Here is a 27,993-nt window from a genome sequence, read left to right on the forward strand (position 1 = left end):
TGGAGGGCTCAGAGGCTGTATAGAAGCTTTTCTGGAATACCTTCCCCAAGTAACTTGGCCCAGTCTCTTGGCTGAGAGAATGCTCTGTGCTTTATCAAGCCAATCAGTTCTGCAGTCCCTGAGGCACAGCACTGGCTTCCCACTGAGGGTTATCTGCACAGAGAACTCAGGAGGGCAGGTGCCTGCTGGAACAATACAGGTGCTGGCCAGGATGGTACCTGCTAAAGCACTGAACTGGCTGCAACTGGCTCCTAAGTGCTGATTTTACCCTCACAGATTGTTGCAGTTGCAAACATTATCCCAAGCATTTTTAGAGCACAGACAGCCCCACTTATCACCTGCAGCAGATCCTGCCTAAGTTACCAGCACCAAGTATCCCTCCTTATGGCAGCCTGAAACTACAGCAGCTCCTCTCATGACACAGAGATAATTCAACCAAGTCCAAAGACCCTCAGTTCTATTTGCCTCCAGAAAGCACTGGAGGTTCCCTGGTCTCTGACTCCAGCTGGAAAGGTGCCCCAGGCTCTCACTGTTTGAGCAGTGCAAGGACAAAGTGCCTACAAATGCCAAGAAATGCAGGAATGTCAAAGTGGAGTGCCACCAAGCACCTTAGAAGAGTCTCTTACAGGGAGATAATAGCAACAGCTAACAGGAAAGAGAACTCCCTTCTCTGAGATGCTTTGCAAACATATTTATAAACATATATAAATATATTCATAAACCCAAACAGTAACTGAAATGTAACCATTTTGAACTACAAATCTGCTGAGCTGCTCTCAAAAGTCATCTGCTGTCAAAAACATCACAGCAGAAACATTTCTTCATGGAAGAAGGAAAGAAATTAAGAACAAATGAAGACAGTGAAAAAACACAGGCAAAGGGGAACACTTGCAAAGAGCGGTATATTTCCAAAATGCTGGATTTTTTAATACTGCTTTTGCAAAAAACCATCCTCCAGAGCAGCTATTTGGTCTCTGCAAACTTCAGTATCTCCTCTCAGCTGTGACAGCAACCCCCTTCTCACAAAAATAAGGCAACAGTTGCAGAAACAAGGGAGGAAGAGGAAAAGGCAGTCATACAGGAGGAAGGGAAAGATGCTGCAGTTCTTTGCCCAGGACATAGTGGCAATGGTTCTTTTTTCCAACTCTTAAGAAAACCCCAAACCAAAACGGCAGAACACACAGTGTTAGGACAACATCTGATGGAAAGAGATAACTGGGGGACAGGGGAAGAAAACACCTGGATCAAGAGTTGTCAAACCAAGTGCCGGAGGCCAATCAACAGCTCTGGGCTCAGGCAGCTCCTCTAATTCTCTGGCTAGCAAGATGTTTTCCAGTTCCCCAGGCTTGATATGCATGTGAGAAGCCAAACGGCAAGTCTTGGGCCTTGTGGGGTCCAAGCAGAATGCGAGCGTGTGTGCAGGCTTGGAGGAGGGAGGAAGCCACACTGACAGTGGGGCAGGGGCATCAAATGGTCTGATAGTGTTGTCTCAGTCTTGCCTGCAGGAATTCATGGGTCAGGTTGTGCCGAGTGATTATCCCAACAACCTTAAACAGGAAGAAAAGAGGAAGAAAAGATACAAGTTGGTATCAGAGATGCGCCACTAAGAGACATCCACAACAGAGTGGTCATTCTTTTCAACACCCCAAAAGGAGGAAACCTGAAAGCAGTTCTTGGCCAGTGCTGAGTTAGAGTGGATTCAAGTTCAAACAACATCCCTCCCTCTCCCAACACTTACTCTCCAGGCAAGAATGCTGATTTAACTACCCAAACAAACAGTTTAACCATTGTTGTGGTGGAACCAGCAGGACCCCCTGCCTAGGAAGGGAAATCCTTTCTGTGCCAGATGGCATAAGGATGTAACTAAATCCTTCGGGAAGTGAAAACTGCAATTAGAAATAACAAAGCTGTCTTTTATGGCTTCATTCAAGACATTTCTGGTATTCCACAGGGCATGACTTCAGATAGCTCCTATCAGATACATTCAAGGAAGCTCTATAGGCCAAAACAGAGAAATGGTCAAGACTAGCTAAGAGGTGACTGCACACTGGCAGGTGACAAAAGGGACTCTCTCCCAGCCTGCTGTCCACATTTCAGCTCATGAAACACCTCACTGATTTTACATACTGAAAGAGTTTAGAACTAGGTTGTTCTCTAGTACTGCAAGAGCATCTTGTACTAAAATGGAACAAGCCAACATCTCTTGTTTGCAACTCACAGGCTCTGCAGAGTAACTACGGGGAACCCCAAGGCAGAAAAAGCAGTGCTGCCTCACACAGACCCGGTCAGGCTTAAAGGAAACAGCTTCTCATTGTGGTTATAGGAAGTTGCTGACATCTACCGACAGTTCCTGAGCATTGTAGATGGCAAAGAGACAAGGACAGTGAGTCAAGCACAAACCATTTAAACAGTCCTTTGCTTTGCTGCTCCTGTGAGTAGGAACAGAATACAATTCTGTTCCTACAGACAAACCTCTTGCCCCAACATATAGGAAATTTTGCTCTTGGCCTTGAATAAAGCTGTGAAAGGAAAGGCAAATTAGTGGCCTCCGATGAGCTCAAGGCCTCTCAATAGATACAAGAATGGGACAGCTTCTACAGGCTGCACACCTGAAACAGGGGAGATGCACATCCTGCTCTTTGCAGGTAAAGGAGAAGCAGGCTGGGACACAAAAGATGGCAACAAAGTCACAGTAATCAACAAGCCTTCAGGGCCCTAAAAAGATCACATTCTGATCTCTGTAAAGCATTTCTGTTTGATGTTAGAAGAGATCCTAATTGTATCAAAGATGGAAAATGTTGCACAAACACTGTGGCCTCCTTGCTCAGCTAAGAAAAGACAAGGACTCACCTCTCCAACTGCATTTACAACTGGTAAATGCCTGAGTCCCATTGTCCTGAACAGGTTGAAGACTTGTGACACATGAGTATTTGGAGAGACAGTAAAGGGTGATGGGTTCATGTATGGGGTGACATCCTAAGAAAGAAAAACAATCATGTTATTTACAAGAGGCATTTTCACTGTCTCTAGGAATCACCAACCAGCAATTCTTACAAGTCCTCCATGGCACTGATGCCTGGACAGGGTATTTGACTGGGATCATCTTCTATTTCTGCACAAATATGACATTATTTTCATTTGGTTTGTTGGGAAGTTGAACTGGACAGGCAACACCTTATTCTAGAAGTAAAGCAACAATAGACATTGTTACCTCACAGCAGGGGATTTCCACATGCAGAGAAGGCCGAGTGCTTGAGGAGCACAGGATGCTGGTCACTGCACCAAAGGGTGTATTAAGCATGCTCTCAATGTTTTTTAAAGGCTTTGGACAATCGTGAATATGTATCAGGAGACACTGTCACACTGCAGTGCATATCTTACCACTATCATACGAGGGTTCAGCAGTGTGAGGTCCAGATCATGGATATCTGGATAGCGGGGATAATCCTCTGACATCTCTGCGTGGGACAGACGGGGCTGACTTGCACTCTGCAATTAAAACAAACCCCACTGAACCCATGTGTCACCATTCCGGACAACACAGGGGCTGCAAGCAGCACAGGAAACCATGCCCTGCAATTGCTCCCCCAGATCTCCTTCTCCCACACCCACACATCCACCTTCTGCAGAGGTGCTGTTACCCAAACCTATGCAGGCCTTTAGCTGACACAGAATGGACCTGCTCCCCAGCTTCTGACTAATCTACACTTGACATTAGAGGGCAGCAGGAAATCAGCCTTATAGGAGCTGGGCCTCAGATACTCTCACTGATCTCAGTGACACAGCTGACATTGTTCTTGTGAGACCTCAACACACAGCAGTAGAACACACAGTATATACAGCTGGGTGCTCTATGTGCATTTAATATCTGCCCTCTATTCTCCAGTTCTGACAGGATGACATCGTTGTGCAACGAACGGGTCTGCTGGATGACTTTGTAAACAGTGGCTGTCGTTTTCCTGGGGATACTTAAACAGAAATTCAACTTTCTTTACTCTAAGAGCTGCAAGGGAGAACTCACATTACCTGTCTGCAACTTTTAAAACACACATGCATTCCTTAAAGTGTAAAAATAGGTAAATTCTTTTTGACAGCCCATGAATATTGTTCCCAACCTCCTCAGCTGAGGAGGCAGGGATGTCTATGCTGCAATTCCTGAACCGGAAGACTCACCGACTGGCTCTCGGAGTAGCAAACCCCCCGGTCAAGAAGGGTGACCAGCTGTGAGCGCAAGATCAAGCCATGGAAGGTCAAGGGTCTGAAGCGTTCCTCCATGGTCCACTCCTCACTGGGAGACTGGTCAGGGTACAGGTTGGGGTAAGGAGTGTATCTGTGATGGATTTAACACCATGTGTTACAAGCTTCACATACCCCAACTCCCAAAAGAGCAGCTATTTCAGCTCTTTGCAACCTTCTCCTGAACATTTCAGGGGCTCTTGCTAGGGACAAGCAAGTCTTCACAAAACAAAATAGGAGAAAGGGGTCAGGAGCCATTATGTGGTCAGAGCAGCAGAATGGGACAGTCTCCTAACTCAATTTCAAATCACTTGCTATTAAAGCAATTTTCAGTGCCAAATTATTCAGATTCTAATAAATGCTAAAGCATCTGGCAAAATGTCAGGGTCAGGATGCCACTCATGAAAGTCACAATCACTAACTTAGAAAATGATTCACTAGACTGGCCTTCTGCTTGGAAGCAATAGCAACGCAAGCCTGGTGACTCAGGCCATTTACCAGAAAGGTGGGATCAGTATCGTGGCACCAGGTCATTACCTAGGATAAGTGAGCTTTCCAGATCACTCATATTTTTGCAGACAAGAGGACATCGATTTCTGCAGAGATCTTCCCAGGTACTCCATCCTCTCCAGGAAATATATTTGTGTAGGTGTTTGAAGGAAATTTAAGAGGTTGGACATAATCAACCCACTTGCCTGGGACTCGGTCACAGGTGTGAGCCAGAGCACTGGCTCCTGACACCTGACAAATCACTTCTAGAACATGGACACCAGCACTGTTTCTGCTGACATATGGAATGACAGAACCTGTATGAAGCATTCTCTATAACACATCTCAACACATGGAAAAACCCTGTTTCCATATGTTTGTGCCTACCAGGATCTCACCTTCTCTCCAGCATTTGTTGCAGCAGATCCTCCTTTTCAGGAGGCTCCTCTGTGGCTATGTGCTCGTCACACATGTTACGCAGCTCACTCGAAGGGTAGGATTTCATGGACTGGCTACGCTTGCGCTGCTCTCCAGCTCGGGTGAGGATGCTGGATTTCTGGATACAACGATTTTCAGATACTCACTAAGCAAGTCAACAGTTATCCAAGAGTGACTATGAAATACTTGATCATAGCTTTGTGCCACCACGTAACATGTTCATTAGCCACTGCTGCTGCAGGACTTCTAAGAATAGCCAATAGGACTGCAATATAATAACAAATCCAAACTTTTCCATGTCTATCCTAAAGATTACTTTGTCCTCTTAACTTTTGCCTCCAGGAATACAGCCCGCTCTGCATGGAATGAAATGGAGTTCTTAAAAATTTTGTATTGCAGTAGGTGCTTATCTCTGACCTGAATTCTGCCCAAAAGCCTAAATAACTAAAGCAAGGCTATTTCATATGCAAAACAAAGCTCTCTACTCTTCAACCTATCAAACGAGCAACTCTTTACCTTGAATTTGATGTTGTTACTTATTAGTTGATTGCCTTTCATGAACTCCCTCTCATTGCCCCGATTCTCTGTCACCACAGGGAAGGCATGATGGACAGTTGTGCGCAGGATGCTAACAAGGGACTGAATCCGGGTGTGCGGGTACACGTATGTCAAGTTGGGTTCCATGATGTCACTGGCTCGTAGTCTGAAGAAACAGAAATCCAAGATTGCTGCATGCGTGTCAGTGACAGAAGGCTGGCGATGAACAAACATGGAAACAAACCAGTCCCTAAACAAGATCCTGAAGGAGTCTGCTGCAGTTAAGTTCTGCTAGCTTCTTGCACCTGTGTGCTCACCTTCATTGTGGTATCAGCAGTGATGGCACAATTGATTTTTTTTTTATAACAGAACATTGTATCAGTGATGCACTAGAGGAAAGGTAGAATGTTCCAACTTAAAATAAAGGAAGTTTTTAAACACTGCTGGGAAGAGACAACAGGTGGGAAGAAGATGACACTCCATAAGAAGCAAAGTCAGATGGAATGTTTCACAGAGTTCTTGATGAACCTCCCAAATCCATCCTGCAGATTTCCATCCATCCACCCCCTCAGAAAGGGCTTCAGCATCTCTTTCCTGCCGCAGGCCTGGTGCACAACTCCTTTCACAGCAGCCCTCACAGTTGCTCCCCAAAGCAACCAGGTTTGTTGGAGATGAAACACCATCTCCCTGCATTAAAGCATTTCTGAGCAAGAACCCCCACCACAAACTCTAACCCACAGCCTGGCTATGAGGAGCAGCCTTACTTATCCATTTCCACCCCTGTTTCCCACTCCAGAAGAGGGACTCCTCGCAAGTTCACATGGATGTCATAGATGCCTTTGTTGAAAAAGTCTCCTGTCCACTTGGCTACCTGCATAGCAAACAGAAGGTCTACTGAGTTGTTGCTCCAAGTACAAGACTCCTTGGCTTATGACAGCCCTGGAGTAACAAAGATTCAGGGCCAGCACATGTTCAAGCAGTCTGCAGAAAGCCAGAGCTAAGGCCCTGCACTCACCATGAGAGTGATCATTATGGGGAGTCCATAGGTGATCTCATTGGTGGACTCAATGAGGATGACAGTCAGGCTGATGGTCATGCGGACCACTCCTCCCAGGAATGCTGCTGCCCCAATCAGAGCAAAGGTTCCTGAGTAGATGTGATCCAGGCCAATGTAACTAGAGCAAACCACAGAGCCTTCAGATTAGAAAAACCTGCCTGAGAGCTCATGGTGCACCTGCAGCACATCCCTCACACACACACTTGATGCACCTTTTGAGGAGGTTGGCGACAAGGCGTCCGAAGGCAGCCCCACAAAGCAGTGATGGTACAAACAGACCACTGGGCACAGAGATCCCATATGTCCAGCAGGAGAGTAAGAAATAGAGAAGGAAGAACAGGGACAGGGTGACTGGGCTGAAAGTACCTGTAACACAAGAAGAATCATGACTAAAGGGGCACAGATCTGTCCAAGATAGAGTATTGCACCATCCACCCCTCAGCTCACAGCAGGCTCATCTCCCAACAGCTACCAAATCTCCCAGTCCAAACACACATGCAGACAATGAGTAAGTGAAAAGAGAGGAAAAGCAGGCCTTCCCATCAAGGAGACTTTCACCAGTTGTACTAGCAGTCCTCCAGAGCCATGAAGGCCTGAAGAAGCTCCTAGCCTTGTGGTGCTTATGTCAAGGCTGTTCCAGGTAAGATGAAGCTCTGAAGCTTAAGCATGGGATGAGGCAGTCTCCTAACTACTCACCATCCTGGTGGAAGAGCTGCAGGATAGCTGACTCCTGAGGGTTGAAGAAGAGTGTGGCCATGTCATTGTACGTTTCATTTGGGCAAAAAAAGGTTTTGATGCTTGAATTTACGTCCTCTGATATATCCTAATGCAGGACACAAAAGACATAAAGGGTTAAATTTGACTGTCTCCTACATTAGCCTTTGGGCAGAATGGGAATAACACTTCTGTTACAGTTAGCCATCCTTTGGGAAGTTCAGACCAAACATCAATAGCAGAGATAGGGCCTACAACATCAATGGGCTCCTTGACTCAGAGCCCGAGTTGCTTTGTACAAAAGCACAATGTAGCTTTCATTATTAACCCAAGCTCCTGCAACCCTCCACAGGCTCTCACTGCAGTTCTGTTATGTACTGCACACTGTCAAAAGCTCATTACATGCCTGTGCTACTCTGCAGGGTGAACAATATGACAGAGAATATAATCTTCACATAAGAATCCCTCACCTGCAGGCTCAGGGTGTCATTGCCACTGTGCCTGCTGGAAGACATCTGCCGGCATTCCCCCAGAACCATGGAGGCTAAAAAGACCACGACGGTGGTGGTTAATGACACAAGCAAGCTCTCCAAGACTCTGAAAGACACAACAGAAACCATACACTGATGCCACACTCAGCAATGTAACCTAGTCCCAGCTCTGCACATGACTTCGATAAGGCTGCGAGAAGCAGCAGTCACCATAGCTTAGCATCAGAACAAGGGATGCTGCAAATCAAGTTGAATTATGACTTGGTTCCCAGGGATTGCCTTAGCTCCCCTTTTTAATTGCTTGCCCCAAAAAGAAGCTACTTCTGGCCAGAGAACACATAGCAGTCACACATGAAAAGCCCCAGGGTTCAGTAAGGAGGCTGTTCACATGGAAACAATGTTCTGTACATCCTTACAGGGAAAAAGGGTAGATAGGACTGGGCAGGGTGATGTACAGTCTCTCAATCTCTTTTCTAACTGCTGAAATACACTTCTTTTGCTTTTTAAACCTGGGCTTTGTGTTTAGGAGCTGTCTAGAGCAAACAAACAGCTACTTTCAGAATGACACAGCAGTTCCCTCCCTAAATAGCACAGATATTGTGGATTTAATAAACCAACACAAATTTAAAAAAAAAAAAGTGAGATCAGCTATTCCTTCCACATCAGTTTGGACAAGGACACAAAAAAATCCTGCATGGAGACAAAGCTCGGGTTTGTTCAGCCTTTATGATAAAGAGCTCCCTTCACTGCCCTTACAAGAGGGATTACAATTTTCTCTGTCTCTCTGAGTCATCAAAAAATTACAGGGACTGTAACATTTGGTTTCTGGTGTTCACTTTTTAGTTCTGTGGAGGCTTCATTTTGTGATTTTTTAAATAACCAGTCTGGGATTTCCTCCAGTCCTGCTCACTGGGTCTTCTAGGCTGATGCTTTTGCTTTGGGTGCAGAGATCCCTGCACAAACTCAAGAGAGCACATATACCTGACCAGCTTTGGCTTGGGATGCACATTGCGCATGCGGTACTTGGCAAGTCTCTTGTTCAGGCAGTTAAAGGTGGCTCCAAGAAGGCCTCCTACAATCCCCATCAGAATGAAGAAGCCCAAGTCCACAGCTGTCCAGAGGTGGCATTTCTTATCAGATTCAGAGCACTGTACAGAAAAGTGTAAAAAAAAGCATTACAGTAGTTGCTGTAATTTCCTACCAACACTTCTGTCTCCACAGCTGGAGATTTAGAGCAGCTAAGACCAAAGAGGAACAATTCTGTCAGAGGATATCAGTGTATTGCAGCTAAGTACCAAGTGCCTTCCACTGAAATACAAGCACGTGTCAAAAGAAACCTCCAAACTAACAGACAGAAACACAGGACTAACAAGAGATTGGAGAGTGCGGAAATAACAATAAATCTTACCTTAAACTCCCCAAAGTTCAGTAGCCCAGGGAGCTGGAAAGACCCCCAGCTTCCAAACTGAATCCCAGAGCGGAAAAAATTTAGGGTGAAGGTGGCAGCCATGGAACAGAAAAGCTGTGGAAGTAGGACAAAAAAAAAAAAAAAAAAGGAGGGGAAGCAAAGGTTCCCAAAATGAAGATTGGCACAGTCAGTTCTTCCTTGAGACTTATGCCTGGGAAAAGGAACTGACTGGGGAAGGGATGAGACTGTAGAGAGCCCAAGCACAAAAGCCCTCTCTCCCAGGTACACTAAATCTGCTGCCTAAAGCTGTCCCACAGCTCCAGATAATACCAGGCTCATCTCTGCCCTTGATCTCTAGTAGTTCTGGAGAACTGATAGAGCAGGCAACCTCCCTCCTGCCAAGAGAGCTCAGGAAGAGATACGATAATCTGAACACCCTCAATGGACAAGCTCTCCCAAGGGGAGCCCTATTCTCAAGGAACAAACACACATGAAGAGTCAGAGTCATCACTCACCACTTTCCATGTAAGTCCCTGGTTCCAGAAGGAGGAACCTTCTTCCAAACTAAAAAGAGTGCCTCCAATTGGGGCTCCAAAGGCAGCTGCAACCCCTGCAGCTGCTCCGGCAGATACAAAATCCCTTTTATCCCTGAAATGAAGAGAAAAACAATCTCAGTTTAGCAAATTAGAGCTCTGGAGATGCTTAGGTTCTGAAAAGTAAGAGATCATCCCCATGTATGGATATATCCCAGGGATTCAGGAGTGAGAGCTGGGCGCAAAGCCGGCCATGGCAGACACCACCATTTGTTCATTAAGCTGCAGCATTGTGCTCTTTCTGTAGAGCACGAACACAGATCAAAATTCTGGTAGCCCACAACTGCCCAGTGTGTGAGGAACCACCCCAAACCATGGACTCCAACATCACTTGAAAGAATTACAGAGAGGAAAAGGCAAGAATTTGTTCACATTCAGGTGACCTAGCCTTCTCTGTAATATATCCTAATCATAACGGGTGAGTAACTGAGCTTGCTCCCAACAATGAAGCCATTCAACCATCCACATTAAAGGTTTGAATGGGTAGAGATCTGCTGAGCAGCACAAGAGAACATCTATGAACATGGAGACCAGAGGAGCTTGGAAGAGTGACATCCTGGTGTTGTCTTGCTGCAGAATGAAACTGCAGGGCTCTAGAAAGAAACTGATAGAACAACTGACTGGTGCACCCCAGCCCACCACCATTCTTGCAAGGAAGTCTGCTCACTCATCCTCCTCTCCCCTCCTTCACATCCTGGGTACAGTACCTGTCGCTGCGGAAATAGGGAAAGTTAAATTGGATCTTCCTCAAAGAGATGCTCTGGAACTACAAACAAAGTAAAGATTTAGAAACATAGGAGATAGAAACTTACTCTTACAAAACAGTGCCATGACCAGGACAGTGACTCAGGCCAGCACTAACCTGTGGCAAGCCCGCACCCACGACAGCACCGCTGTGAATCATTGGACCCTCTTTCCCAACAAAAAGACCTGGAAAAACAGGGCTCATGAGGCAACGCACTTTCCCCACTGCCACCCTCCCTTGCTGACAATGCCAGAAGAGATCAGCTCACCACTCCCATGCCATGGCACAGCTCTCTGTGCCAAGCCTGTAGCTCCTCACAGGGAGGTGCCGACACCCTCCTCCCTCAACAACCCCAAATGTTTGTGAAGACTTGCACAGATTTTGCACTCCAAGTGGGTGGAATAATTGAAAAACAACTGTTACAAGGACTCTGAACTCTCCAGGTTATTCTGCCCTGCTGCCTTCGGGCTCCTGACAATGTGTCCTGGAACATTCTCAGGTCTCTCGCTTGTGCCACAAAGAGTCACATCTGACTAGTCCACTCAGAAAACCACCCGTTTCCCTGATAGCCCTGATCCTTCTGTTTATTCTCTACTCTGTAAATGCACTCAAGGCTCATGACTCTGCTCCAAACCACCAAAATTATTCTACTGGAAAGACAGGGCCTTCTGTGCCCTATGTAAGCAAAGACAGCATTTTTTCCCCTTCAGTGACTCCTTCCCCCAGAAAGATCAACACGCCAGAGCCCTCCTTACCTCCTGCCACACTGAAGAGCACTCCCATAGCTTTGCACACCACTGTCCGCAGTCGCACAACGCCTGGAACCTTCACCCCATTGAGGTAGCACTTAATTTCAGGAATTCCTGACCCAGCTGCTACAGGCTGCAGAAAAGCAACACTGACACTATGGTGCACTAATTTCATACCTGACCAACAACATCTCATCAGAAAGCAAGGGACCAAGAGACCCTGCTTAGCTAAATCAAACAGCACTGTGAAGCTAGTATGATGGTTTTGGGGCAGAAAGTGCTTCTAGCAAGGGTATTTCATATCAAGGACCTGTGTGAGAGGAAAGGAAGGTTGTGTAAGAAGCAGCAATGGACCAAAGTCTTACTTGGATCAGGACCAGAAGACTGGCAAGAAAAACAAAGGTCAGGTTGAACCCCAGCAGCTCCAGCAAGGACAGCGCAAGGCAGCCTTTCTCAGTGCATTCTTCCACCGCTGTAGGGATGGTCAAGGAAAACAACGTTCCCCACACCAAGACACAATCACTTGGTAATACCTGGGCCTCTGACTGGCATCAAGAGCCAAGCCTGTGCTTCCTAATCCAGCCAGAGCACCTAACAACTGTCAGGAAGCCAGACTTCCTTTTCAAAGCTCAACACTGAATTATGAGGAAGGGAAACCACTGAATTTTCAGTCTCTGCTTATGTACCTGATACTGGAAACATTTCTTGGTTTCAAGGGCTGAATCACATAAGCAAGTTGAAAACTCGCTTAATCATGAACAATATGACCAAAGGCAGAAATGTGAGAGTCAGCTGTTCTTAGCAAAACATGGGAACAGAATGGAAAAGGTCACTTGAGTCTAACAAGGCCCAAGGTAAAAGATACAGCTTTGTACCACCCGAAACTTGAGCTGGGTAAAGAGCCGCACAAAGAAATCCACAAAGAGGCCCACCTGGGAAAAAGAAGACAGAATTGCCATCAGGAATTACTACATACAAATAATAAAGACCACCCTCTAGTTAGTCCTACCAGAAATATGTACACAGGGGAGAACAGACGATGAAGAAGACATCTTCATTTGCTCATTCAGAGCAAAGCAGCTTTGGAAACGCTGATTTCTTCCCTCTCTCTCCCCAGGACAGATCCATCCTAGAATTATTCCTGAAGAGATGCATTTCTGCATCTGATCAGTACCCATTAAAGTACTAATCTGGAGGCATTTTTAACACCCTCAACATACTTAAGGGTACCAGAAGAAAACTGGTGTTTAATTGAGGCATAGTCAGCTCAGCTAATTTTCACAGTTCAGCCATAAACTGGCATCTTTTCTTATTAAGTCTTTGCTTTGGACAAGTTTTCCTGCATGCAAAACTAAAATATTTGCCAGACTACCTTACAAAGAAAACACAGTAAATTCTGAAAGAAAAAAAAGGCTCCCTGAAAAACAGTCTATAACAACACACTGTAATTCCCAAAAGACAACTCCAGCTACTAAGGTCTCATCATCTTGAAAGAGAATGTTTCCTCTTCTTTACTCCTTAGCCATTGACTTCTAAATTATTCCTGCTTAGTCTCCTGAATTTTCCTCATTCCCCAAACAGCATGACCCTTACCAGTCCTGTGCAGACTCCAATAGCAAAAACCAGCATCCACTTCACTGCTTCATATTTCTGGGCTTTCTGTTTAGAAAGAGGATTAAAAAAAAAAAAAAAAAAAAAAGTAAAATAAAAGCAACACAGAAACAGGGATTTTCTGGAAGGTGGCTTTAGGCTCCATAGCTCAATTACAGCCAGAGGGATAAATCAACAGAAGGTGGTGACAACAGCAAACTGAAAATAGGAAACTGAAAGACTGAGCATCTTGCTCACTATAAACCTGAGGATCACAAGAGATGCTGGGAGCTATAATCTCCACCTTTTTTTTTTTTTTTTTTTTTTTTGGTAATAGAGAAACCAGGAGAACACATAGAACTTCTGTCATAAAGAAGAAAAAACCCATAAAGCTTCCTGCAGTGGAGCATATTTAGAATCACAGAATTAGAATCTGGGTTGGAAGGCACCTTAAAGCTCATGTCATTCCACCCCCCTGCCATGGACAGGAACATCTTCTCCTTCCAGGCTGGTCAAAGCCACATCCAAAAAGGCTTTGAACACTTTCAATCCACAGTTTTTCTGGACAATTTCCACCATTTTAGCTAATGAAAGAACAAGGTCCTACCTTGTTGTCCATGCTCTCCAAAATTTCCAAGTATGGGTCATTGATACAGCGATCATAATCCAAGCTCTGAAATGCCAAAAGGTCAATTTAGGAGAATCAGCCGCAACAGGTTGTGAAAAAAAATTATGTCTAGAAGACCTTGTTGAAGACTACAGAAGTCATTATTACCCCCCAGTAGATTTTGCAAACAACAGTAGGAGAAAATACTCCTGGAAACAACTTAATTTAAACATTTCCATCAGTCAGACCCTGAAAATCACAAAGTGAAAGAACGGAACAATTTCACTGCCCAAGCTGAGAGAAACAGTGAAACAAACAGAAGCACAACCGATTTTTATACATCTTTAAAATATTGAAGTCACACTGTACAGTTTTAGACTTCTTTAAGTGTCTCCACTTGGACAGTGCAGGGGATATCACTGGATCTTTATATTCACCCTCTCACTACAACAGGAACACTAGCTAGGAACTCCTCTCCAGATGAACAGCATCAATTCTTCAGTATATCACAGCAGGGAGTTAACAGCAATAGCTTCCCAGTCACACTCACAAAACTCCACTAGTTCTATCCACATCTTCACCTTTTCAAGCCAAGCAGTAACAGGCTGGGCTGGTGACACCCATACTGACAGCAACTGCTCCAAATACTTCAGGGCCACCATATTGAGATGCAAAAAGCAAAAATCTCCTGTAAGCAGGAGAATCTGATATATGGGAAGATCTGCTGTGAGCCAGCACGACAACAGACAGCAGAAAGGCAACTGTGACCAAGTAGCTACAGATGATTTCTACAGTCACCAGGAAACAAGGCTACCAGAGCCTGTAAATCTCACACTAAAGAAGTGGAAAAATGCACCAAACTTTGAAAATGAATTTTCTCAACAAGAGTCTGACTTGAGACCAGACATTCAACCTACTAACATGGCTTTATCCCAGAAACATACAAAGATGAGGAACAGTTCTTTGCAAGCACAGCAACTCTTGCTATTTCTGCTGATGCCAAGGCAACCCAATGATCCATTTTGAGTATCAATCTGTTACAAACTCAAACAGATCAAAACCTCTCTGCAGTTCTTTTCACATTAATATCAGAAGCTGCTATTAGTTAATTCCCCACCTCATAGTCTTTGCGTGGAAGGATCTCATCCTCCTCTTCATGAGTTTCTCCTAGGATCGTCTGCAAAACAAACAAATGCAGGAAAGGAAAACCATGAAGGGAATGAATGCATCTGCAGCTGTTCATGAACACTGCTAGCAAACTCAAAATAACATAAGTCCTATACCATTGTGGCTTATAAATTGAGAGTGTGGGTTATCAGATCACCACCTACTTTGGGGTAATGCTACGGGGTCTGACCTTACAGCTTGTCCCTCAGCCAGAACACACACCTTCTATATAGGAGCTCCCGACAGCAAAGTCCTAACTCACAACCCGTTTCCATCACAGCAACGGGTTACAGGGGAGCACAGGACAACAATTTTGAAGAGAGCACTCGGCAGTGCTGGAGTTAAAGAGAGCCCCTGCCAGCACCACTCCTCCTTACAGCTGCGAGGGGCAGCGGCTTCAGGGGCTAGGGTACGAGGCCCAGACAAAGAATGCGGGCCGCGGTAGGGACAGCGCGGGGCTCCGGCACTGGCAGTGAAGTGCCAGGCCCAGCAGCAAAACGAGCAGAAAGGGGCTATGGCGCCGGGACGAGCATCGGATGAGAGGCTGGGCCAGGAGCCGCTGGCTGAAAACACCGCCCGTGAGGTGCCGACACCGGGCCCTGAGGCGCCGGGCCCAGCGCTACAGCACCGATCACCGTCCGCCTCAGCCGCCCGCCCTTAGGCGTTCCCCAGAGGCGGGTGGGGCCAGGCCGAGACCCGGGGTGAAGGGGCTCTGCCAACACGCACGAGTCTGGGGGGGACGGGGATCGGGGGCGACTAGGGGAGCGCGGGGCGGCGGCCGTACCAGCTCCTCCGGGGTGCGGCTCTCCCGGTCGCCGCAGCAGCAGCACAACCCAACCCCGCACCTCGCCATCTTCCGCCACCGGCCCCGCCCCGCCCCGCCCGCCGCGCGTCACCCCCCCGCGCCGGCCCCGCCCTGCATAGCCACGCCCCCACAGCACAGTCCCGCCCCCGTGGCTCGGACTGGCCACGCCCCCGCTCCCGCCCCCGAAGCCCCCGCGGCCCCGATTGGCCTCGCCTGCACATGGCCACGCTCCCATAACAGGCCCGACCGCGCCCCCGCCCTGCCGCGCCCCCGTCCCTCTCCCGGCAGCGTTTCCGCAGCCCCGCCCGGCTCCGCCCCGGCCCCGCTTCCGCAGCCCCGCCCCCGCAGCCCCGCCGGTCCCGCCTCGTCGGCCCGCTCTAGCCGCGCCCTCGAGGCCTCGCCCGGCCCTGCCGCTGCAGCCCCGCCCCGCGGCGCCATGTCGGGTGAGGGCAGCCGCGGGGCCCCACGTGACCCGCCCGGCCGCGGCCGCCCGTGAAGTACGGCGGGCGGGCGGCCCGCACAGCGCTCGGTGCTGGTCGCAGGTGAGCGGGGTCCGGGAACGGGGGTCCTATCGCTACCCCAGCGCCAGGGATTCCCCGCGTCGGGTCTGTCTGCCGGCTGCTGCGGGCCGGGCCGTGCTCTCGGCGAGGTCAGCTGAAGTGAAGGGGCGATCGAGCTGCAGTGACCTGCCTGGCCCCGACCCTTCCCCCCGGTACCAGGGACTGCAGGTGCTGCTGCTCCCCTTCTCACCCGGCGGCCCACGGGGGTGGCAGGCTCCCTCCGGCCCTTCCCCCCTTGGCTGTCCCTGTGGACGAGCCGCTGCTCCATTAGCCGTTCCAGCGGTGGGCGTAGCCGCGGCCCCCTGAGATGCCTGCCCGGCTGTCAGCCTGATGCCGTGGCCCTGGGGCAGCCCCGTGAAGCGTGTGCACCCTGTGTGAATCGTGCATCTGGTGCAGCCGACTTCAGTCTTGAGGGTAAAACTGAGCTTAGGGGGAGGCAGACTCCACGCTGTGTGTGTTGGTGTCAGCTCAGGGCTGGAAGGAGTTTGAATACCACCAGCATCATAAAAACACAGCAGGTGCATCCATGCTGAGCATCAGCAATGTGCTGAGCCACGGATCTCTGAACTCTGCAATGTGGCCAAGACAGGTGCAGGAGTGTTGACAGATGTTAAAAATTGTCTTACTTTGTTGCTGTTCTTCTTGTTTAGGCTTATCTTTTTTCTCTTTGCAATAACTAGAAGTATCTGCCAGCAAATCTGTGATGCATATCATGGTAAGAAAATTGTTCCAAATGCTGCCTGTAGACAAAAATCTAAGTGGGCCTTTCTCCTGTCTTCATGATTTGATATTGCCAGCAAGATAGGGGCCTTTCCTCAACAGCAAGTCTCATTTTGTAGAGACATAAAGACATGAACCTTTTTTCTATGTGATGGGTGTTAAATCTCAAGCCAGAAAACAAAGCTCCTTTGATTTGCCTACAGTGCTGTGCCATGCTTGCTAGGAATGAGACATTGGGAGCTGACAGCACAGGATTGTGAGCCACTAGCTTGATCACAAACACATGCTTGGGGATAATTCTCCCAGATTAGTGTATGTGGATGTCAGGCAAAGTTGCCTGAGCTTGGTCAGGGCTGTCACTGTGCGCCCAGTTGGTTTTGCTTCACTTCTCAGTAGGTCTGTGCTGCTGATTTTTACCACAGCCGCTATGTTGGTACACAAGAGATCTAAGGCTCCTAGTTCCTCTTGGCAGCAGAAGGCCTGTGCTTCTTTCTCACATCTCCTGCCAGCTGGAGAGGTTCCTCAGGTGGTAAAACTAGACTTTCTCCCAAAGGGTTTGGCAACTGAAGTGTAAACAGTAGAAGACAAGTTCAAAGTCTTCTTGGCTGAACTAAACCCACAGAGCTTATGATAAGGACTGAGTGTGTGCTGGCTCACACAACTGCTTCCTCCAAAACAAGCGCCAAAGTTATGTAATGCTTGGACAACATGCTGCTTCCCAGTGACAATTTTAAGTTTTGGCAGGTACTAAAGCAAATAACGCAGATCTAAATTTTGTGGTAGCTCTCCCGTAACTGTCTGTAATCGCTACCTCATTTTAAAGGCACAGGATGGGACATTTTGCGAAGCTAAGTGGAGTTGGGTATCCTAAACCTACTTTTACCACTGACTTGCAGTGCTGTTTTGCTTTCTGTAAAGCCAAGCAAGCACAGCTGATCTTGTTGCAAGGCAGTGAGATGAGGATGGTCTCTGCTGGCCTTGTTTCCAAGCAGCCACAATTGGTGACAAAGGGAATAGTGTATCTGGTAAAGAGTTAGTTGTGTGCAATGGGACTGGCACAGACGACAGTTGTCTGTGGAGATGGTGTGTCTTGTGGAGAAGGCTAACGTTTGGAATTGGAGCCGTGATGCCAGCAAAGAAAACAAAGGACAGTTTGTGGGGGTGGCCTGGTCAGAGTGGATTCTGTATTTTGTTTCTGAGGTAGCAATACTTTGTGCATTCTTGAGTACCTGCCCCATTAGCACTCACTTTCCGACCTACACTGTAAAGCAGTGCTACCTTTTGGGAACAGAGTGGAAGCTCTGAAGATGGATACAGTCCAAGAAGAAGCTGCAGTAGACAAAAAAAACTTTCTGCTGGCATTCCCAGCCCAAGGCTATAGGATGACAGAGACCATCACCTAATTCACATGGGCATCCTGGCTTGCTGAGTTGTAATCAGGGCAAAAGTGATGTTGACCTGATTCTTCTGAGAGCCAAATTTGACCCAGCAGGCACCAGAGGAGCTGCATGAAAGTGGCATGAAGCCAAGTGCTGTGTTACTTCTCTCAGCACTATCTAAACATATGCTTTTTATTGTGTTTTTGCCAGATCCCCCACTACAGCTTACAGTGAAAGCTGGCAAAAGGGACTCCTTGATGGAGTGAGGAATGCTGGGTCTTTGCATAGGCTTCTTCTATCATCTGCTGCCCACCCCAGCAGTACCTGCTCCTTGCAGAGACCCGTGTGCTGACCATACTCCTTCTGCTCCACTCTCCAGAGCTCTCACCATGGTTAATGAGACCCAGCACACCTGCAGTGCCAGTTCCAGCTCCAGGTCTGATGGCGGCAGCAGCAGTGGAAGTGAGAGCTCTAAGGACAACTCACGCTGCTCTACCCCTGTCCTTGATGCTGACCGACATGAGCGGCTGCGGGACAAGATGCGCCGCCGGCAGGATGCTGGAGACAAGTGGTTCTCCCTGGAGTTCTTCCCTCCACGCACAGCCAATGCTGCTGTCAATCTCATCTCCAGGTGAGCGCTGCAGGGTAGGAGAGGGGAAGTATCTGTGGTGGAGGGCAGGGAAATAGCTAATGAGGCAGGCTCTGCCCCATGCTCTGTCTCCCCTTCCAGGTGACGAAGCAGGTAATGGGGCTGTGCTTTCCTGCTGAGGAGGGTAATGGACACCAGGTAACTTGTCTTCCTTGGAGGCCCTGAAGAGTTAAGTGTCACGGTGGGATTACTGAGGGGCCAGGCTGTTTCCCCTCTCCCATGCCCTGGGAAGATGGAGTAACCCCAATGCCATGTTCTGGGTCTGAAGCACAATGCTGGGGCAGAAAAGTACCTACTAAAAGCAGAAAATATTCCTTGATGGACAGTGTGCCAAAATCTCTGAAACAGATTCCACTTCCTTTCAATATTCATCCAGACACTATGGTTTGTGCCTCAGTATTACAGTTTCAGCCTCTGACAGAGGTGTCCCCATCTACATACTAAATGAAAGCTGATAGGTCTCAGCAGAGGTAGGAGTTATTCTGGAGCCCCAGGAGCCACCATGTACTTACCTGGAGGAGAAGAGGGTATTTCATAATTCTTTTTGTAATTGCTGTATGCCAATGCCATATGTTAAACAGAAGGGCCTGTTCCACCTTGGAGGAGAAGAGAGACAAGTTAGGGAAGCCCTTGTCTTCTCTTTTAGGCACACTTAGGAGCACAACAGAATTCTGGTCCATCTTTTTGTATTTGTGGCCTCTACAGTTTGAGCTGGCAACAGGGGGCTACAGCATAGTCTACCATCTCAAAAGGAATGGGACTTGCATTGCTGTCTGTCAGAAGCTGTACCAGTCTATTAGAGCTTGAAGGGAGAAAGTTTGTTGTACAGAGAACACCTCAGTTGCCTCTTCTTCAAAGAGATTGTAAGCTCTTCTCCATAGAGCCTTAAAGGATGGCTTTCCTTATTTACATCAGCCACTTGCTAAGCTCTTAGTGCAACACTTTTATGGTCTATACTGTTGCTGTCATCCAAGCTCTCTCTGTCTGCTGCTGGCATTCTAGCAGTGAGCAAGATATTCCAGGCATAAGGAGGGGATTTGGCTACCTGGTGTAGGCTAACACAGCTCTAAACCCCACAGGTTTGACCGCATGGGAGCAGGTGGTCCCCTTTTCATTGATGTGACGTGGCACCCTGCAGGGGACCCAGGATCTGACAAGGAAACCTCTTCTATGATTATTGCCAACACTGCAGTCAACTACTGTGGCCTGGAGACCATCCTGCATATGACATGCTGCAACCAGACCAAGGATGACATCACAGGGCATCTGCAGAAGGCCAAGCGGCTTGGGTTGAAGAACATCATGGCACTCCGTGGAGGTGAATCCTTCTGTCCTGTGATGTGTAGTGTGGAGCCTGTGCTGCTGTGGTGTTCAATTCCAGGGTAAAAACAGCGAAGTAAGATTTAGGGACTCCTTCTGCAGGAATTAAATGCTCACACTGTGTTTCTTAGCAGTCCCTCCAGCTCAAGGGCAGACAAAACCAGTTCATAGGTAAAACTGCAGATTTGGGAGTTCATCTCTGTCTTTCTTTTGATAGCAGGAGGTTTTTACAGAACTAGCAGATCGTAGTTCAGCAAACAGTTGGAGAGAGCTATGGATTTGTTCTCTTTTCAGATCCTGCTGGTGAGGAATGGGAGGAAGAAGTAGATGGCTTCAACTATGCTGTTGACCTGGTTAAGCATATTCGCAATGAATTTGATGATTACTTTGACATCTGTGTGGCAGGTAAATGGCTTCTATTGCAGAGTGTGCAGTAGGGCCTGAGACAGGGAAATCAGCTCAGCAGTCCCTCCCTGGACCTGGGCTGTGACAGTACAATCAGATTGGATACTTCCTAATTTCTGCATGTTGTCCTCACCACATTTTTCATTTTTTCTTGTCTTTTCCCCAAAGGCTACCCCAAGGGTCATCCTGAAGCAGAGAGCTATGAGGCAGACCTGAGGCACCTGAAGGAGAAAGTCTTTGCTGGAGCAGACTTCATCATTACCCAGCTTTTCTTCCGACCAGAAACCTTTCTCAAGTTCATGAAGGATTGTCAAGCCATTGGCATCACCTGCCCCATTATTCCTGGCATCTTCCCTATACAGGTGAAATCCAGTAATTTGGATTTGGGGAGGTAATGAGGATCTAGGGTGTTAGGTGTTTGTGGGTCAGGGCCTCAGAGAGGTCTGTAAATTATCCTCCACAAAATTTCAGGGAAGAGAGAGTGCTGAATGTAATGCCTTAGGATTTTAGCTTTTATATTTTTCTTATATTTGTAGTTCAGTAATTCTTTAGTGTATAATTCTAAACTCCATACAGACTGTTAGCTACTGTTCTCCCATTTTGGTCAGACAAAACAATTCCTCTCTAGGCCTGAAACTCAAGGACACCTTACTGTCTCAGGCCCCGAGAAATGTAAACAGAAGTGAGTTGGGGGGAGCACACTTGGGGTAAATGACTTCATTACCTGAAGCTGTAATTGGAGGATTAACCCTGATATGCAAATGGACCAAACTTATAAAAGTATGAAAACCCCGTGACCCATTGGCCATTTTGGGTGTAGCCCCTGGGTGGGCTTTGTCTGCCCTAATGCACCTGAAGGCCCTTCAACAAATATAACTGCTTCTTACTCTCTTAATTTTGTCTAGCCTCTGTTTTTAGGTAGTTCCACAAGGCATCAAATGTGATAAATCTGTAGGTGGTTTGCCAAATTAAACTCTTAGGCAGCTAATAAGCTAAAAAGGCTTCTTGTGCCCATATGGCAAAAAGGGATATAAAAGCACAATGGCCTGCCAGTCCTGAGGTCACTCTCAGCATGCTGGGCTCAGGCAAGGCCTTGGGGAGAAATCACCTAAAGTGACATGACCTGGACAGTGTTACCATCCTAGATATGGGGCCTGGGAATAGACTCCAGGAGCCCCAGTTCTAAATCTCCTGCCACAAAATTGGGATCAAGTACCTGTGTTACTGGGATGGCAAAAAAGGGTCTTGGAAAAATGACAGTCTGCATCCTCATCCAGGGTTACCACTCTCTGCGCCAGCTGGTGAAACTCTCCAAGCTGGAAGTGCCTCAGGAAATCAAAGATGTGATTGAACCCATCAAGGACAACGATGCAGCTATCCGGAACTACGGGGTGGAGCTGGCGGTGTCCATGTGCCGGGAGCTGCTGGACAGTGGAATGGTGCACGGGCTCCACTTTTACACCCTCAATCGGGAAGTGGCTACGACTGAAGTCCTGAAGCGCCTGGGCATATGGAAAGAGGACCCCAGGTGAGCAGAATGTGTTGGCTTCTGTTAGTTCCACTTTCCCATCCATCCATCCACTGAAGGTACAAACAATGGATGGGTTAATACCTCTACTCTCCTTTTTTCCTTTTTCTTTTTTTTTTCTCTTTTATCACCTTTTTTGCATTTAGTAGTTGTTCCGGTTTGTTCACCCTTCCCACATACCTCCAACAAAAGCTGGGAGGAATAGAGGGGACAGCCAAAGGAGGAGTTTGTTTTAGTCAAGTAGCTTTAAAGTAGCTATTCTGGGACTTTAAAAACACAGAGCTTAGAGCTGCCACTTGGAAGAAGCATGTCTTTGGTGCTTACAGGCTAGGGGTATACTCCCAGCGTGGATTTCTAGGGTTCTCTGCAGCTGAGAAAGGGAATGTGGACTCCTCTCTGAGTCCACAGACAAGAGGAAGCAATGGAAAATTGACAGCTGTTTTTTATTTTCCCTTGAAGTAGCTTCCCATAGTGCTTTGCCCTTACCTTTTCCAATTTCAGGTGTCAGTCCTTTACCTTAACATTAAATAGACCCCTACTGAGCATCCTGTGAGGGAACTGAGTAGGAAATATTTTCCATAAAGGAAGAAGAGTTTCCTGTCCTACTTCTTGACAAACAGAACTCTTCTCACCCCCTGTTATTTCTCCCCAGGGGCAAATTGCACCATGGGAAAGGCTTCCAGCCTTTAGTGGAAAGTCAGCAGAGGAACTGTGTTAACATCTGCTCGTCCCATGCAGGCGGCCTCTTCCCTGGGCAGTCAGCGCTCACCCCAAGAGAAGAGTGGAAGATGTCCGGCCAATCTTCTGGGCCTCCAGGCCGAAGAGTTACATCTATCGAACTCAAGAGTGGGATGACTTCCCCAATGGCCGATGGTAAGCTGTCACCTGCAGTAAGGCAGAGCTGCAGTAGGAAAGCCTGGTGTCCTGAGAACACTTTAGGAGGCTTCGTAACAAGGTGGTTCCCCATTGCTTGGATTTGAGTGAGGTGAGGCAAATGGCGCCAAGATGTTGAGACTTTTGGTGTCTAGGTGGGGTTTTGTTGTGTACTTCTCTTGGTGGTTGGCTGTCTTCCTGCATCACCAAATCAACTCATCTTCTCAGTGACTTCAATTCTGACTTCAGTTCTTCTCCTCTTACAGGGGTAACTCCTCCTCTCCAGCTTTTGGGGAACTGAAGGACTATTACCTCTTCTACCTGAAGAGCAAGTCTCCTCGGGAGGAGCTTCTGAAGATGTGGGGAGAAGAACTTACTTGTGAGGAAAGTGTCTTTGAGGTGTTCACATGTTACATCACTGGAGAACCCAACAGGAATGGGTACAAGGTGAGAGCCCATGAAGGGATGGTCAGTGTGGCACAAACAGTAGTGCACATTTCCTCTGCTACCACACTGTTCTTCTAAAGAAGAATTGGCACTTCTCTATCCAAAAGGATTTGCTGGTACACTGGTTGAAGGGGGCCCAGCAGCCAGAGCTAGAGCTCAGCATAAAAGGAAAGGTGCTACAGTATGACAGGACCAGTATCAATTGACTTCAGCAGTCATTCTTACAGTTGAGCATATCCTAACCCTTGAACCAAACATGGGAATTCTCTCCTGAAGCAGGTATGTTTGAGACCATTAAGGCACTCCTGAGTTCCTTCAACATCCAGATGGTAATCAAAGGGTTATTAGATCCATTGTGAGCCATCATTTCTCCTCATGGTAGGTTACGTGTATGCCTTGGAATGATGACCCTCTTGCTACTGAAACCAACCTTCTGAAGGACCAACTGGAGAAGGTCAACAGACGAGGAATCCTGACCATTAACTCCCAGCCAAACATCAATGGCAAACCATCCACAGACCCCATTGTAGGCTGGGGGCCCAGTGGAGGTTATGTTTTCCAAAAGGTACTGTATTACTCTGGGCCAGGCAGTAAAGAGTTATGACCCAGTTTGGTCTTTGTTAGGTTGGGAGGTCCCAGGCTTACATCCACATAATCTTTCTGCCTGCTCCTTATCTTAATGCGTTCTTGGTGAGATGAGGCAAAGCTCCTTTGGTATCTTAAGAGCCACAATGCCATCTCTATGGCTGACTTCACAGCTGTTTTCCCCCACCTCAAAACATCTACTGAACATCTGTAGAGTTTCATGGTTTTACTCTCAGCAAGTAATTATTGGTAACTTATTTCTAGAGCACGGCTGTGACATTTTATTTATACACATGTGCCTGCCCCCTGCATCTGATTCAGTGATGCACAAAGCACCCAGATTTTTCATAAAATGGGAATCAGTGAGGTAGTATCTCTACCACCCAGCATCTCATGGTGGTAAAGGGGTATTTAAAAATTTCCTCTGTCCTTCTGTAAGGCAGAGTTCTCCACACTTGCCCCCAGCCCACGCACTATGCTGTGCTGTTCAGACAACTGTCACATTCCTTCCCTGGCCTGCAAGCAGTCGTGCCTGTCATGCCTGATTCCCACTGTCAGGCATTTCAGGCCCTAGAGCCTTGCCACTAATGGCTGTGATAGGAATATCCCATCAAGGTAAATGCCAGGGAAGTAGCTCATACTGGAAAAAAAAGCATCCTTGTTCAAAAGGCATCCAAACCAGTAAAGCCAGAGACCAGCAGATGGCAAATGCAAAAGGAAAAAATTCCCCTGAGGTGAGGGAAATCCATCATCTCACACAATAGCCAGGAAATGGGGGGAGGGAGAGCAGTTGTTGGGAGCAGCCAAGCACAGACAAGTACAGAATTTGGTTGTATAAGCACATAGGGAGAATTGTGAACAAAAGATGAGGACAGGGAGTGGTGCTTGGGACAGCCCAGCTGACACCCCTTGAGTTCTGCATTCACCAGGTTGGGCTGCCTTGGCAAGACACTGCTGTAAAATAAAGGTTAAGCTCAGGCTTCTTCCAAGCATTCTGGCACAGACTGCTTCCTTGTGCAGCAGTTGTGGTTACACTGGAGTTCATTCCAGCTTGTCTGCTTGTGTGGATGCAAAACAGGAAGCATGTAGCTTTCTTGAGTGCACTGTTCCTGGGCTGTTCCCTCTGCTCTCCCCAATTATTTTTTTACCTAGCTCGCTTACTAATTTGCTCTGCCCTTCGCTCAAGCCTCTGTAGTACGTGTTTCTGGGGATGAACATACAAGGCAGCCCAGACTTGACAACTGTCCTTGTTTACCTGTATTTGTCTCAGTTCTGCTGTGATTTAAGGCTCTGATTCTCTTCTTCCTTCTCCATCCCTCCCTGCAGGCATACCTAGAGTTCTTCACCTCCAGTGAAATTGTCACAGCACTGCTCAAAGTGCTGAAGAAATACGAGTTGCGAGTGAACTACCACATTGTCAATGTCAAGGTAGGCTGTTATTCGCAGGACACTTTCCTTTCACCACCTTGGGAGAGAGACAAATACCAAATATTCAGACATGAGGGCTGATGAAGAGAAAATAAAGCAAGTCAGCTGTGGTGTGCAGCAGCTATCTGGTCCCTTAACAAGGAGAGTAAATACACTTTTTTCCAACTCACTCAGTCCCTCCACCAGAAGTTGCTTCAGAAAGGTTCTCCTTCCTTTGGCAGGGCCAGAACATCACCAATGCTCCAGATCTGCAACCCAATGCCGTCACCTGGGGCATCTTCCCAGGAAGAGAGATCATCCAGCCCACTGTGGTGGATCCTGTAAGCTTCCTCTCCTGGAAGGTGAGTCCTCCCTTCTGCTGGATACATTGCTGTGATGCCCTGGAAGTTCAGAGTGTCTAGTTTTGTTTTAGTCTCTGACAACCCTCACAGTTGACGGCTGTTGCTATATTGGCTTGCAGAGGTACAGGTCTTGCTCCTCCTGCTCTCTCAGCTCCAGCAAGAGTTGTTCCCAGGCACAAAGCACCCAGTAATGGGGATTGAGAGCCACTACTGTCACTGTACCAGGCCTCAAGAGTGCTGGACAGTGGCTTTTCCTCCCTTCTTAACGCACACAAGGGCAGCATTGAGCCATCCATTGTACTGCAAATTTGTCTCCTTTCAGCTCTGGGCACATCCCACTGACTGGAAAGCACAAGGGTCCTTGCTTAATTCTTGCCATTTTTACTGAGAAGAAACAAGCCACATTAGGGCCAGTCATGCGTAACACTGGGTATCCTAAATTAAGTAACATGAAGATGTTACACAACTGCCAACTTTTTTTTGTTCCTGTGGCAGGATGAGGCCTTTGCACTGTGGATCGAGCAATGGGCCAAGCTGTATGAAGAGGAGTCACCCTCTCGCATGATCATCCAGTACATCCATGACAACTATTACTTGGTCAACCTGGTGGACAATGACTTCCCACTAGAAAACTGCCTCTGGCAGGTTGTGGAGGACACTTTTGAGCTATTGAACTCTCCAACTCAGCAGTGAAAATTATTCTTCTAATCTCTTACTTCCTCCTCCCCTCACTGACTTCGGGGAAAGCAGCAGCTCCTGTGCTGATCACACTCCTAAACCCAGTGACCACACTGGTGCTCTGACCTACCCACACTATGTGCTCTTCTGTCCCCAACACAAAGGCTCCCTGACTGTTCTTACTGAACAATAGCCAGAACTACCTGAACCTTTGAGCTGAGACTCCAGACTAAGCCCAAAGGCCAGGGCTGCAGGATGAAGAGCTGCTAATCATGGTTATGCTAACTACAGTATCAGAAGAACACAAGTTTCTGGTAACTTTTGCACGCCAGAAATGCTGGCATGGGGACAGAAACACTCCTGTCAGCTGTACCTATGCAAGGGGATTATTTCAGCAGTTACCAACCTGGAAAAGGTCAAATTGCTTTTATATTGCACTCCTAAAATGTATTTCTTCATAGTTGATCATCAGGCTCTTTTGCACTCCAGAAGAAGGTTCAAATTTTATTCCTAACTTTTCTCCTTGTACTATATTTTCTGTTTTCTTTTTAATAGGACTATGAATATCCATTCTGGATAAGACTAAGTAAGAATCACACTATTTTCTAGATTATGTACAATAAAATACACACATACAAATGTCTCTTGTACTAGGCCATGCTCTAGCAGAGACTCATGTTTGCTAATTAATCACCTGGCACAAGGGAAAATTTTAAGAAAATCGATTGTTTCTGGGGCAGTTCTGCCTTTACTTTCAATGCATGCCCCAGAGTATGGCCAAAGCTCCATGGTAGAGCAAAGAAAGCTTAAATTCTAGAATTTACCAAAAGCAACCACCTACACTATTTGGCTCAGTTCTGCAAGGTCACAGGAGTTGTAGGATCCTTTTCCAGTGCCTGTAGGGAAAGGTAAGCTTAGATCAGGAAAGATAACCTATCTTTCCTGGCCTAATGACTCTTTAACAGCCTTAGGCCTCATGGCATTGGAACAACGGGTTGGGGAAGCTACTGAGGCTCCTTTGTATACTTGACAATCCTTCGAAGCTGCCACAGGCTAGGAAAATGACCTTGGGGCAATTCCCAGTGGGATTTCAAGATCCCCACCATGCTGTGAGCATCTCTTTCAAACAAGCCAAGGAAGAAAAGCCTTTTCCAGATTCTTCAGACCCTCTTGTTACAGCTGTCTGAGACTGGGCTCATATATCCAGGGTAATTACAGGGCATCAATCACAGAGGCAAGTAATGGGAAGGCTGGGGATCAGACACGCCTGTCTTGCCTCAGCAAAGCTTTTGGTGCTCAGCTGTTCCCAGCAGGTTTCTTCATCCCTTGCCCATTCAGCACAGAAATGAACCAGCAGGAAGCAGCCAGGAGGTTGGCCACCCACTGAAAGGCTTAATGAAGAGCTGATAGACCTAGACAGGGGGAGGAGGTGGGAGCCATGTGGAAATCTGCTC

The 27,993-nt window shown here is 47.4% G+C and overlaps 2 protein-coding genes across 7 annotated transcripts; one reads left to right on the top strand and one right to left on the bottom strand.

The window, feature by feature from the left end:
• Positions 1-903: 903 nt before the first annotated feature.
• Positions 904-16,454, bottom strand: CLCN6 (chloride voltage-gated channel 6; the record flags this gene model as incomplete). Of its 2 annotated transcripts, none has more annotated exons than XM_082295503.1 (23): positions 904-1,547; positions 2,851-2,976; positions 3,382-3,489; positions 4,174-4,330; positions 5,124-5,281; positions 5,680-5,866; positions 6,465-6,571; positions 6,716-6,875; positions 6,970-7,123; positions 7,454-7,580; positions 7,942-8,068; positions 8,944-9,110; positions 9,371-9,484; positions 9,886-10,018; positions 10,671-10,729; positions 10,826-10,893; positions 11,464-11,590; positions 11,823-11,929; positions 12,323-12,389; positions 13,051-13,116; positions 13,655-13,720; positions 14,772-14,831; positions 16,377-16,454. In XM_082295503.1, 23 exons carry the CDS (start codon positions 16,452-16,454, stop codon positions 1,467-1,469), a joined length of 2,604 nt encoding a protein of 867 aa, XP_082151629.1. In that variant the 3' UTR covers positions 904-1,466. The 2 variants fall into 2 exon arrangements, with proteins under 2 accessions (XP_082151629.1, XP_082151630.1); XM_082295504.1 differs by lacking the exon at positions 16,377-16,454 and adding an exon at positions 15,606-15,675.
• MTHFR (methylenetetrahydrofolate reductase) lies at positions 16,051-27,984 on the top strand. 5 transcript variants are annotated; one of them, XM_082295506.1, is made up of 12 exons: positions 16,051-16,168; positions 18,665-18,916; positions 20,014-20,252; positions 20,549-20,659; positions 20,828-21,021; positions 21,937-22,187; positions 22,926-23,060; positions 23,327-23,507; positions 23,890-24,072; positions 25,419-25,520; positions 25,742-25,861; positions 26,357-27,984. In XM_082295506.1, exons 2-12 carry the CDS (start codon positions 18,675-18,677, stop codon positions 26,552-26,554), a joined length of 1,956 nt encoding a protein of 651 aa, XP_082151632.1. In that variant the 5' UTR covers positions 16,051-16,168; positions 18,665-18,674; the 3' UTR covers positions 26,555-27,984. The 5 variants fall into 5 exon arrangements, with proteins under 5 accessions (XP_082151632.1, XP_082151633.1, XP_082151631.1 ...); XM_082295507.1 differs by lacking the exon at positions 16,051-16,168 and adding an exon at positions 16,883-16,901; XM_082295505.1 differs by lacking the exon at positions 16,051-16,168 and adding an exon at positions 18,499-18,547.
• The last annotated feature ends 9 nt before the right edge of the window (positions 27,985-27,993 follow it).

Source organism: Coloeus monedula (assembly GCF_965178545.1).
Source record: "Coloeus monedula genome assembly, chromosome: 22".
Classification (NCBI taxonomy): domain Eukaryota; kingdom Metazoa; phylum Chordata; class Aves; order Passeriformes; family Corvidae; genus Coloeus; species Coloeus monedula.